General features: G+C 40.7%; 1 protein-coding gene across 16 annotated transcripts in view; it reads right to left on the bottom strand.

The window, feature by feature from the left end:
- Positions 1-13,082, bottom strand: part of TTC13 (tetratricopeptide repeat domain 13) — a 98,890-nt gene that overhangs the window by 51,573 nt on the left and 34,235 nt on the right. For 6 of the 16 annotated variants that reach the window (XR_015156621.1, XR_015156622.1, XM_086381317.1 and 3 more), the window contains exons 5-9: positions 12,259-12,324; positions 10,636-10,728; positions 7,834-7,950; positions 6,781-6,891; positions 1,352-1,434 (exon numbers count right to left, since the gene is read on the bottom strand). Coding sequence is in view for 14 of the 16 variants with exons in the window: in XM_086381317.1 (XP_086237443.1) it covers positions 1,352-1,434; positions 6,781-6,891; positions 7,834-7,950; positions 10,636-10,728; positions 12,259-12,324 (470 nt within the window). In the remaining 2 variants the exon portion in view is untranslated. The remainder of the gene's footprint in view (positions 1-1,351; positions 1,435-6,780; positions 6,892-7,833; positions 7,951-10,635; positions 10,729-12,258; positions 12,325-13,082) is intronic. The other 10 variants (XM_086381328.1, XM_086381329.1, XM_086381325.1 and 7 more) reach the window with 3 other exon arrangements.

Below are 13,082 nucleotides of genomic sequence, written 5' to 3'. Positions count from 1 at the left end.
GTGAAAATGGTTATTACTGACCAGCCTTGCCTTATTTTGTATATTAAAAATTTTATAAATAATAGAAACTTTAAAATATCTCATGTCAATTTTATATAAACAATAAATACATTATATATATATATAACACCCACTTACATTTATACAGCATTTTACTATTTAATAGGTGTTTCCAGATCTGTTTTCCCACAATTCCATGGGACAGGACAGATAAATACCATCCCTTAAACCTAGAATGAATCCAAACACACTTTCTCCAAGTCAGTATAAAAGACTTTTTCTAACTATGCTGCTGCTGCTGCTGCTAAGTCGCTTCAGTCGTGTCCGACTCTGTGCGACCCCATAGATGGCAGCCCACCAGGCTCCCCCATCCCTGGGATTCTCCAGGCAAGAACACTGGAGTGGGTTTCTAACTATGGAGTCAGATAAATAAGCTCTTGAATTAGATCCTTTTTGAGTAAGGCACCTAACAGTTTTACAGGAGATTTCTGTCACTATCTTTCTCTTTCCTAACATTTATAGTACCTTTATACAGGTCAGACGGAGAAGGCAATGGCACCCCACTCCAGTACTCTTGCCTGGAAAATCTCATGGACGGAGGAGCCTGGTAGGCTGTAGTCCATGGGGTCGCTAAAAGTCGGTCACAACTGAGCGACTTCACTTTCACTTTTTCACTATCATGCACTGGAGAAGGAAATGGCAACCCACTCCAGTGTTCTTGCCTGGAGAATCCCAGGGACAGCGGAGCCTGGTGGGCTGCGGTCTATGGGGTCACACAGAGTCGGACACGACTGAAGTGACTTAGTAGCAGCAGCATACAGGTCAGAGTGCTAAAAAATTTTTTTGAATCGGAAGTCAGGATAGCTTTGATGGTCAGAGTAATGCATGTAATAAGGAAGCCAAGCATTGCTGCTTGTTCCTGATAGAGATGCAACACACTTGTAACATTTCCATCTCGCAATTCTAGGATCTTTAAACAGAGCCTTGTGATGTGGATATTAACCTTAGCTACTGCCTAAAAAGGTCAGTATCATCCATAAGTCAACACCTTAGAATGCCACTATTCAAAGCACGTACGTTTGAAGGACTACTGTTTTCTCGGCCAGTATATACAGACTAAGGTTACTTTAGGGCACAGCAGCAGCAGCAACATGCATTATGGTATCTACCTCTTACCCATGGTTTTCTCTACGCCCAGAGAAGATCTCAACAAGTATGTGAACACCTATGTGATTTAGAATGACCATCTCTTCAGGCTAAGAAACGCATTTTTAAAAACCAAATCCCTATTACGAGAGGCTATGCCACTACACACCCTCCCTCCTACCCCGAGTATTGGTGCTTTACTCACCTGTAGGCCTGTCCCAGGCTTTTATATGCATCAATAAAATCAACTTTCTGCTTCAGAGCTTCTTTGAAGGATTCAATAGCTTCCTATAAAAAGAACACAGAAAATTATTTCATTTGCTTAACTGTTAAAATTGAGTTTCTCTCAAATTACTAAAGGACTAAAACAGTATACATAAAATACATGGTCTCTGAGTGATTTTTTCAAAATAGGAGGACTTAAAGGGAGGTAGAAACTACAATAAACTATGGGGATTTAATTTCAATAGTAAACAAATACATTACTATGAACAACAACAGAGCCTTAAGTTTCTCCTTTCAAAGTGGGAAAACAGCTTCTGTTTTTCACTAGGACTTTGACTACCAATAACAACTTCATTTTAATATCATTTACTTAATGAAAACTCTATGGAACAAAAGTAAGCCTAACAGCTGCATGAAATAATCTAAAATGATCACAACTGGCAGCATTTGAAATTAAACCAACAGGAGAGACAAAAAAGCAAGCCCAACATGAAATTACTGGTAAGACAAGAAAAAAGGCTCCTAGGATAGCCACTAAAGGATTCCCATGATCTACAAGGGAAAAGAAAGCATAAAAATAGAAGAGAAACCTTCAAGTTGAGGGGGTGGGGGGTGGTGCATGGCTCCTGCCAGCACAGCTCCAGGAGGCACTAAGGTTCCAGAACTGCACAATCTATGCTCTTGAGGGGAGCCCTGGCTGCAAAGGGACTCTCTGTGGAAACCGGTGATAAAACATGCCACTGTTTCAGAGTAAACATCCCAGGCTTACACTGGGTATTCAATGTTCTTTTCATTATGATGTTATTTATTGTAATAAAAAATAACACAGATATTTCACACATTTCCTGAGGAAAAGACATATCTTACTTAATGGCTGTAAAATATCACAACTTCTAAGAGCTTTAATTGAGAAAAAACTTAAACTCTGGCATAGATCATTTCAACTTGATTAGATAGTTCATAGGAGAAAATCATTAGAGATATCAAATGCCTTGCACATGGTAGGCACTCAATAAATATTTAATGCCCTGGTAGATACACAAAATAGTTTTGCAAAAGTTAACAATATTGAGTCTTTTCAGAAAGTCATTCATCCCCTGCTTCTTGATTTTCTCAGGGGAGGCCAGCAGGCCAAGAGAGGCTGGCTTTGAAACTCTTCAAAGGCAATACTGGGGACAAAACCTCCTCATTAAGGAATCTCACTGAATAGCTACTGTTTGGGAGACAGATGAAAATGGATAACTTTTTAACACTGAAGAAATGTTAAAGACCACTCTTAATTAGACTACCTGCTGCGACACAGTCTTGATCTTTCAGGATTTTTACAACTGCATTTTTAATTCAACAAACATGTATTGAGTGCCCACTATGTGCCAGGGACAGCAGGAGGTAAGGGGACATGAAGAGGGGCAGGTCATCATCTCTGCCCTCTAAGCACTCGCAGTATCATTAGAAAGCCAATTACGTAACCAGGTTACTAGAATACAAACTAAGAGCTACAGCAGAGATATGAGTAAAAGTCTCTGGGAAAAAAAGAGAAAGAAACGACTGACTGAGCCCGGGAGAGCAGAAGAGGCTACAGGGAGGAGGTGACAACCGAGCTGGGTCTTAAAGCACAAGGAGTTTGGTAAAGAAAGACGGCATCGTGGACAGGAGAGGTGGTACCACACAGGGGCACAGAGCGCTCGCTGACGCAGGGAAAGTCAGAGGGGCAGGGGTGCAGGGTGCACGGGTAGGAGCCGGGGAAAGGGAGAGCGGAGGCCAGAAGCGAGGGCCTCTCTGTGCTCCACAGTCTGGGTGCTGCCCTGAAGCAACAAGGACTGAGGGCTGTGAGGAGGGGGACACCTCACAAAGTTTACTCTTCAGAGAGATGATAACTGCTGGCAAAAACAGAAAAGACACACTGGAGAGGGGGAAGGATGGAACCCAGGTGAGAGGTGGCTGCAGTGGTCCAGGCAAGAGATAATCAAAGCTCAGACTGAGACAGTGTCTCTGAGGAGAGAAAAGAAGGGTCGAATTCAGGAGAGATTTTTAAAAGGCACACTAAGACAGAATGTGGTGGCTATCGGGATGAGGGAGAGGAGTGGGCAGGAAGAGCTGAGGCTGGGAGCCTGGGTGGAAGGCAGGGCTTAACCATCGTGAAGAAGTATAGGAAGACGGACAGCCGTGGGGCGGGGGAGGGTGTGAGTCCACCGGGACGTGTGAAGTCTGGAGCATTTGTGGACGTCTGCTGGAGATGCCCAGGGGACATCTGCTGCCCACTGCACTTACAGCATGCTTGGACGCCACAGTTCTTCAAAGTCTGATTTCTCTTCAGCTTTTAAGAGTCTTTGGTTTCGGGGTTCCTGTCTAATCACTGCACAGCTCTCTACCTCATTCTGCCAAAGAGGGGACATAGCAGAATCAAGATTTTAAGCCATTGGGAACAAAGAAACTACGTTTGTTGAACCTATCTCTAAGCACATGAACTGGCTCTGAAGTCGTCTGCATAGCAAATGCAATCATCACCATTTAAGTCGCCATCTTCCTTACTAGCTGGGAGGCGGCCATCACCCTGGGACTGTTCAGCATAAGTGAACAGAACCATAACAGGTAACCCTCAAAGTAAAGGATTATAAAAATGAGTGTTCAGAATATACCATTTTTGAAACATCCTTACAAAATGAGTAGAATTCAACAGAAAAGTTTCTGCTGTTTTTATTACCTAGGAATATCCAAAATGTCTGATGTATCTACTGAATTGGACAACTGTGAAATTTGTCATGTAATATACCCTAATATATTTCTAATGTATTATATCATAAATTAAATAAGCAACCGTCCACTTAATTTCAGGACTATTGACCTGGAGAGACCACCCTTAGGATACAAAGATAGCTCAGACTCGTTGGTCCATTTAATACTTTGTCTCTACATTTAACAAGAAAAAGACAGATATCTAAACTAGGTTCATTAATTTAATTAAGGCATTTCACCACTCAGTTTTCCAATCTCTGTAACGGGGACACCCTCTGCTCCTTCTATACATCATGGTGATGCCGCTGGGATGAATGAGACAATACGTAAACACTCTGACTTCCTTGGACAGCAGATCTACAAAATGCAAAAAGAAAGTTCCCGTCTATTACACACATCACTGCCTTGTTGGTGAGCGTGGTGAAAAGGAAGAAAGCCCAAATCGCTTGGTGAGACTGGTTCATTGAGGGGCTTCTAACACTTAGAGGATGAAAGCATTGTTTCTAGGTTTTCATCAGGTAGATGTGAAAGAAACCAAACTGAATTTTAGTCCATGTTCGGTTTCTATTCAGTGTCTCTATTACCACTCTTTTCTGACAAAATTCTTTTTGAAATAACACAAAGGGCCCTTCTTGCCTACATTCCTCAATGTGGCTTAAAAGTGAAATCAACTGTTTACATTTGTTTACTTTAAAAAAATATTTTTACCCTCTCGGTACTAATAATTGGCATTTTTTTCTATTTCAAAATTCTCTCTCCTTCATGTGATACTCAAGGGATAGATTCTGAACACAGTATTGTAATTCTGAATTTTTTAATTGAAGGTGACTTGAAGGTAAAGAGAATATGAGAGGAATAGAGGGCAGAGACAAAATAAACTGGAAGAAATCATCTGGAAGCTGCTCAAAGCACATTTTAAATAACTCAAAGCTTACTGCCTGTCTGAATCCTGAGGGGGACAGAAAGGGTCCTTATTAGGACCACCTCTGCACACTTGCAAAAATGGAGATGAAGTATATGAAATAAGATTTGCAAAATTAATTCCTTCTAGTTTGATTTTTAATGGATGGGAGTTAATTTTTTTTTAGAGTCTATAAGACTTAAGATTAAATTCTCACATGGAAAATAATCTATAATACCAGATTTATGTTTACAGTTTATAAAGGACTTTCACACATTTTATTTCATGTAATTCTCACTCCCACTTCGAGAGACACAGGGTAGCATCATCTCTACCCAATAAATGTGGAAGGAAAGGCTGAAAGAATTGAAGCAGCATGTCCAGCAGTGCAGATAATAAGATTCAGAGCAAGAGCTCAGAGCACAACCTTCCAATTCAACGCTCTGCCCTTGAAATTTACCCCACTGATACTTATTGAGCACCTACTATGTGACAGGCACCATCTGTAACATGGAGGATTTATAACTCGTGGCCTTTTAAAAGGTAAACCTTCTCCCCATCCTCCAAGTGAGTGTGTTTATGTGTGTGTCAGATCCTCAGAGTTATTTTCAATGATAACATCCATGTATTCTTCTCTGCTACGTGCTACTGAAGCTCTTCCCACCTTCCAAAGTTCAGGTTAAGTGCAACCTAATCTGAATTCTCCGCCTCCTGGTCAGAATGAGTGTCTTCACCTAGCCGGGTGGACTGTCTGTGGCTCTCAGGCCAGCCTGTCTTCAATCAGGCAGTTTGAACGTGCCAGGCCTGGGGTGAGAGCCAGAGCTCCACCCTCAGCTGTGTTTCTGCCCCTCACCCTGGCAAGAGTGAAGCTACTGCAGGAGAGGCTCCTGGAACAGGCTTGGAGAAGGCAGAGTCCCAGCAGAGGAGGGGTGGGCAGCTGGTGGTGACTTTCAGCCCCACTCAGCTGAGACAGAGCATCTCCTTTGTCCCTTGACCCCTCCTCCTGACAGAGTCTTCAAGCAACAGTGCGGGGACCCCTCCTGCAGCCCCCAGAGCCCCCCCAGGCCATCTGACCACTCCTGACCTGAATGAGGCAGCATCTCCTGGTCAGCCCCTATCCTTACCCTCTTCAGCCACCGCCACATCAGCAACCATTTCCTTAGTACAGATTGAATCTCAACTTTCTATTTCCCCTAAATCTAGACTTTAGAGCTCCTCCGGGCCTACCAGCTAAAGTCAAAATGCTCAGCAGAGTGCTCTTGACCTTCCAGGACTCCCTTCCCAAGCATGGGTGTGTCTCCCAGGTCATTACTCACACCTCCCTCTCAGCCTCAGAGTCCTTCCCAACCATGCTCTGCTTTCCGAGTCAAGATGATGTCCACTTATTCTCTGGACCTTCCTAACTCCTGAGTTCAAATGAGAGCTTCTCACCATGGCTTCCAAAGCACGCTGCTGATATTACTTTCTTTGGTTTATTCACCACGTGATAAATCATATGTGGAGAAAGGCTTTGTAAACTGCGTCTGTCCTAAGCGTAAAGCATTATTCCTCCCTTATAACCTTTCATCCTCTCCCTTTCGCACCTTCCTCCAAGTATGTATCAGACAGTAGGAGCTCAATGAATTTGTTGATTCAAACTACTTTCTAAAATAAACCAACTGGACATGTGAGATGTCATTTCAAAACCTGCCAGACTAAAGCCCGGCTCAGTCCCTCCCTCCACGGGGAGACCTAGCATCCCTGCAGGTACACGTATCGCACAGCACTTTCACCTTCAGAAGTCCTCTGTGAAAGAAAGTTAAACCTTTGTATAGCATAGCTATGGGCTGGTTTTTGTTCAGTTCTAAGGACTGCTGAAAGTCTTCATGGGCTGTTGCATAGTCCTACAAAAAGGAGAACGAAAAAAAAATAAAGTAGTATTCGTTAGATATTGGACATGTCCTACTTTTGATCGATAGAGGAAAAAAAAAATTCCCAATTTATTCTGTGCCCTTTCTGGCTTTAAAGGAAACATTTCATGACTACAAATATTAGAAGCATGCTTACACTGTTGAAAGAGCTGATTTTAATTGATGAGAGAAACTCACAAAGGTCTAATTTAAGCATACTGTCTCAACCACAAAAGAATATTATTTTAAATACTATTAAAGTCATAATCTGCTATAGATACTTTACAAATTAGTATTATTACAAAATAATTCCATTATTTTGATGTCTAAAATAATTATAATATAGATCAACCTTAAAATGTGTTATACTGAGGTTTTTTTAAATCTATTTCCTTTTGCAATAGAAAATTATTATTGAAATGACTGTAAACCAACAAAAATAGCTATGGCAATTATAAATACCACTCATGATAAAAGGTAATCTTGCTAGGTTGAGAAGCTACAGTCTAGGAAGCCACATTAGTTCAGGTGATGATTCTCGGGCTGTGATACCCAAAGAAATTCAAACCCTTAAGTTTAATGATCACATTGATAACATGCACACCTGCTTCTCTATGCTGACATTTCCAAGAAAAGTTAAGGTATAATCTGTAAACCAAATTTCTCTTTTTCTGTTTCCCACTCTTTCTTTTTTCCCCTAGCCCAGAATTAGTTACTGCTGACAATTCAAGCAAGAAAATGTGTTTCTGGTACTTAATATTTCTCCACTGAGTTCAATTTCAGCTACAGAAAATGCTTTCATAATTGTCTTATATCGCAAACTATTAATCTACAGCCCCAAACCCAAATCTACCAAATAGTAACTTTCTGAAGTAGAAGGAGAGCTGAAATTTTTACCACCATGAAAGGACACATCTCAAGGCAAAAATAATTCACCTCTGATATGAAGTACAGGGTCCCGCGATGTCTGTACAGCCGTGCTGAGGGCTGAAGTTGAATAGCTTTAGTGAGATCATTCACTGCTTCATTAATTCGTCCCAGCGGGGACAGAATCTATAAACCCAAAAATGTAATTAGGGGAGAAAAGTCCCAGTGACTGCCCCTACAACTGCCAACGCTTTTGACTTTTCAAGTCTGCTTTACCACCCCACACTTACAATGCAACTGTCTCAGCAGCCTAGAACCCTTGACTCCACGTACTGTGCAGTGAGATTCAAAGTCAACAGCTGAGGGGCTGCCGACCTTATCCAGTCAAGGCGATGCTGAAGAACTACGATCATGGCAACTGCCCTGTCCCTGTTTCATGTTCTGTCTCATAACGGATGTTGCTTTTCTTGAAGTGCAACCATTTTTCCCCAACCTCTCATTTACCTTTCAGAACAAAATTTGGCATGTCAAATTAATCTGAAATTTAACTCTAAACCATTAAAACAGAGGAACTGATAAACACAGATTGGAGTCCCCATGGTATCTAGCTACGCCATCTGTGGTATTAAGTGCTAAATGGCAATTTCTGGGATTCCAGGTGTTGTGGAAGCCCTCTGATGTGAACAACTCTCAACTCATCAGTTATGATCTGCAAGGTAATGAAAAAACATCTGCAGGCCTGTTCTGAACGCTCTTTTGATTCAGCAGTCAGCTGTGTTCAGGCAACAATGGCAACACAGAAGACAGCTCAGAATGCACAAGTCCACCCAAAGACGTAAGATAATCCAAGATGGGTACCAGTATTCATGCAGTCAAGCTCAAGCAATTCATCTGGAACAAATGTTCTTAAATTAGGGTTAAATCTGTTTTTATCACAGGTCATTTCCATCAAGTTTTACTAACTGGTTTCCTCCTCTGCAGGAACTTAAAAACCAGCAAGAGAGAAGATTGAGGCAGGCACACCACCAGTAGCAAGAGAGACAGCTCAGAGAGAGGAAAGAAATGGAATATGTGCCCTTAGAATTCAAGAAACATAGTGGTCTAGGGTTATATTTTAGAAGGAAAAATATCCCAACCTAGTATATTAGTATTAACATAACTGAATGATTGCACCCTAGCACAAAAATCAATATGCATAATAATGACCAGAGTAACTAAAAAAGGTTAAATTACATTCACTAAATATAGACAATTTCAGAAAGTATAAAAGTGAAAAGTTTCTCATAAAACAATTTCTGACATAAACAAATAGTATATTGTAATTTAGCTGGAAAATTCACTATATCATGATATTATTGCCTGACAATGCCAGAAAAGGGGGATATTACTATTTATTTTTAAGATCATTGGAAATCACTTTTCTGATTACCAATATCATTCTGGGTATACAATTAGCTTTTTATTAGTTATACAAATTTTTCAAAGCTGCCAAATCAGTCTTCTAAGTGCACTTAATTAAATTCATGCTTTACCGTAACATTTTAGCAGAGCATCAGTGTGATGGCAGGGAAGAACCCAGCACCCACTCCCTGGAGCAGAGCGTCACCAAGTGAGCTGCCCAGTGCTCACCCTAAAAACCAACAGGCCTCTCATGCAGCAGCGAACAGATTACAGTCATTCAACCCTTAGGGTAGCAATCCAAAACAGACGAGAGGTAATGAATTCTTTCATTATTTGAGAAAGAATTTCTTTCAGAAAGCCAAATCCCCAATAAAGCAAAAAAACTCATTTTAAGAAACTGAACTGTAATTTAACACACTATAATTTTGAGAACAAAAACATCACAAATGCAGTTTTAAAAATACTAAAACATTTCCCCTTCCCTTGCTTGTTAAGCTTTCGCCCTCAAAAGAAGGAGGAAAAGTCATTTGTCCCTTTAGTCCAGCTACGAAATCCCACCAGAACAGATAATTAAAAGTTAAGTTCTAGTCAGATTGAAAATATTAACATAAATTCTACAGCTCTTAATATGGTTAAATGTGCAATAAAATAAATACAATAGGAAACTTGGATAGTTTACTATTGTTTAATGAAAATGGTAAAATGGACATGTTTCATTTAAAAACATTAAAAGGGGTGCCTTGCAGAGTCCTTTCTCTGGCCTGAACACCCTTCTCCACCTTGTTCCCCAGGACATGGTTCCTACCCAGCTCCAGCATCACCTCCTCAGCGAGACCTCTGCAGATACTGCCAATGCCTGTCCCCTTGCCAGTCTGTCCCAGGGATCCAGCAGACCATGTTTTTCTGCCCCTGAACAAGTGCCCACTCCGTGGTGTCCGCTGTCACACGTATTACCTGGAACTGTCTCCACCTTGAGTCCTAAGTTCCGGTTATGGTCACCCTTACCTAGTCTACATCTCCATGTAGGTGGTGTATCTCCTAAGAATTAGATACAAGTGAGCGCACACACACACACACGCGCGCGCGCGCTTCGAAAGGCAATAGACCTCATTTGATCACACTGCCATACTGTTTTGCCAAATAAAGTATGTCATATACACAGTAAACACATATGTCATATTTTTCAGTGAACATGGACAGTGGTGGTTCACATCATAAGTGTATTTTAATACTAAATGTTACTAATACATGTTAAATCAGCAAAGATTTAACATGGTAAATCAGGAAAGAGTATCACTCAGCCCATAGTTTTCTAGTAATTTCAACTGTTTAAATGCATTATGTACCTATGGAGGAAAACACAATAGGTATACAGGAGGCTTAAAATTTATCAGCAATAAAATAAAAGGAAAAAAAAATCTGAAAAATTTTAAAATCCAATAACAGAGGGAAAAAGAAAACCACACTCACTTCTGCTCGCTGCTCAAATACCTCTGGACGATCTGGTTCCAAGGTAATTACTCGGCTCAGTTCGAACAGAGCAAGCTCAGCGTTCTTAATGTCCTTGAAAAGGCATTAGCTCAGTGTGAGATGCACTGTTACGCAAAGCCAGCTTGAACAGACTTCTGAAAAAACTAATAATTTAGTAATGACATAACTATTTATTTAGAAATAAACAGGAACTTAGCTTCTGTGTAAGAGATCTGCCAAGTTAAATAAACTGTAATTGTTTAACTTGCTCAAGTCTACCTACCCACGTTGGACTTGGCTACCTAGCACAGATTCTTGGCTACGTCTAGCACAGGTGGCAAGATGTTTTCTCAATTTAACCTATTTAAACAGTACATCAGCCGATTTCAAGGGATGAGCATGTGGACACCAGTGTGCAAAATGATGCTGACCAGTGGCAATGTGGGAACAGAGGAGCCAAGTTAGTGTCAGTCAAAACCCCTCTGGGCCTATACACCTACTCCTAGAGGAGCCTAGGTAAGCCTATTCTCTTTAAAATTTACACATTACTTTCATATCAAAAATACATGAGGATGTTACTTTTACATTAAAAGTACATTAAAGATATAAGCAAATTTCACATCAAGATATAAAATGAAGAGAGATGAGAATAAGGAAGAAGCAGCTTATCTCTGACCTTTACTAGGGCAACTCTGATCATTTACTGATGCCCTGAAACTAAGTAGGGCTACTTACTGATGCTCCCTTCCTAAACATCTTCATCATTTCCAAACCTGAGTTCCTGTGCAGTCTGCTTTCTTATGTCCCAGAAGCATACAATATTATACAAGATTTCTCCAATAGGCCAGCAGGCAATTAGGACAATTGCTTTTTAATTCACAAAAATACCAAGTGACATTTCTCTCTAAAAGCATAATTTCATTTGAATATTTTTAATATAAAAGAAAAAAGCTCATGTATAATGTTCAAGACTGAAAATTTGGACATCTGACCTAGACCACTGCATTATTTACTATATAATCTCAGGAAGGTCTTCATTTTTACACCAAAGTGCCTTTGTTTGACCAAAAAATATACTTATTATAACCTTCTTCCCACACTCCTCAGAGAAATAAGTGAAATAAGGCTCCAAAGATATATCTATCTAAGAATAATATATAACAAATTTAAAATAATTTACTTTTCATAATATTTTACAAAAAAACTTCTGTTATTCTATTCAACCTTTAAAAATTGAAGGGTTCTAAGTACTGTAAACTGTTGATACCCAGTTTCTCTCTTACACCAATGAGTATTTCTCAGGGATTCTGTCAAGGTCTCATGCTTTTCTTGGCTTATGTTCAGTTCATCATGAACTAAAGTTTAGACTGGCAAAGGCTGTCCTTTTAGAATAGAAAGTGAGGTGAAACTGACCTCAGAAGACCTGGGCAGAAATTGCCAGCCCTCTACTTTCCAGCCACTTGACCTTGAGGAAGTCCCCTGTGGCCACTGTCTCATCTGTGAACTGGGACACTACCACCGCTGTCCGATCAGAGCTCAGAGAGCAGGGAGGGGCTCCATGGAAACCCTGGTCTGAGTCCAGCCATGTAGACACTATGGTAAGCGTGACTATTCCATACTCACATGTAGTCCCTTCTTTCCATAGGCTATCCCTCGGCCATAAATTGCACTAACCAGATCAGGCTCCTCCTAGTCAGACCAAAACAGAAACACGTCAAAAACTATAAACAAAACAAAACGAATCAGTTTCTGCTTAAAGCACGTTAATGCTGCAAATGACAGCTCTATGTTATGCTGCCATCACTCCTGTCAATCAATACACAGTCCCCGACCAAAAGAGTCTACATTTTTAAAACTCATTTGAATGAGACACGAATAAGAGATTTACATTTTAAAACACTAAAAAAATAAAACCAATATTACTGCGCTTTGTGCTAGCTTCTTTCACACAGTCATCTTATTTAAATTGTAATCGTCTCAACAACTCTATATTGGCAGCACCAGCAGTCACAGCACAGAGAGAAAACGGGTGCTCAGAGAAGCAGAGACAGGAGTAGTGGACTGGGTGATGCCTCTTCCTGGTTCATCTGTTTTCAGACAGTCATGAAATAATCTGAGAAGGAAAGAACCCATCACAGCCAGCTCAATGAGGAACAAGAGATGAGTTGGCTCCACAATCTATCAGGTATTAATATAATACAATCCTCTAATAGGTCAGAATAAGAACCAAACCTTTCTTGCAACCTGCTCCCATGTGCCCTGGATAAAACGCCTCTTGAGCCCAAGGACAGAGTCTGCTGCCCCTCCATCAAGTCCCATACACCGGCCAGCGGTATGAACTGCCTCACTTGCAGAGTGAAACACCACTTGTCAGCAGGTAACCTGTGCAACTCTTACCCTCTTCTTTGAACCCTTCCCTATACATTGGAGAAAAAAGAGTACATAGC

Source organism: Bos grunniens, chromosome 28, assembly GCF_055505025.1.
Source record: "Bos grunniens cultivar Pamir isolate PY7600 chromosome 28, Bosgru_T2T1.0, whole genome shotgun sequence".
NCBI lineage: Eukaryota > Metazoa > Chordata > Mammalia > Artiodactyla > Bovidae > Bos > Bos grunniens.
The sequence above is the reverse complement of the archived record's forward strand: the minus strand, read 5'-3'. Positions and strand labels throughout refer to the sequence as shown.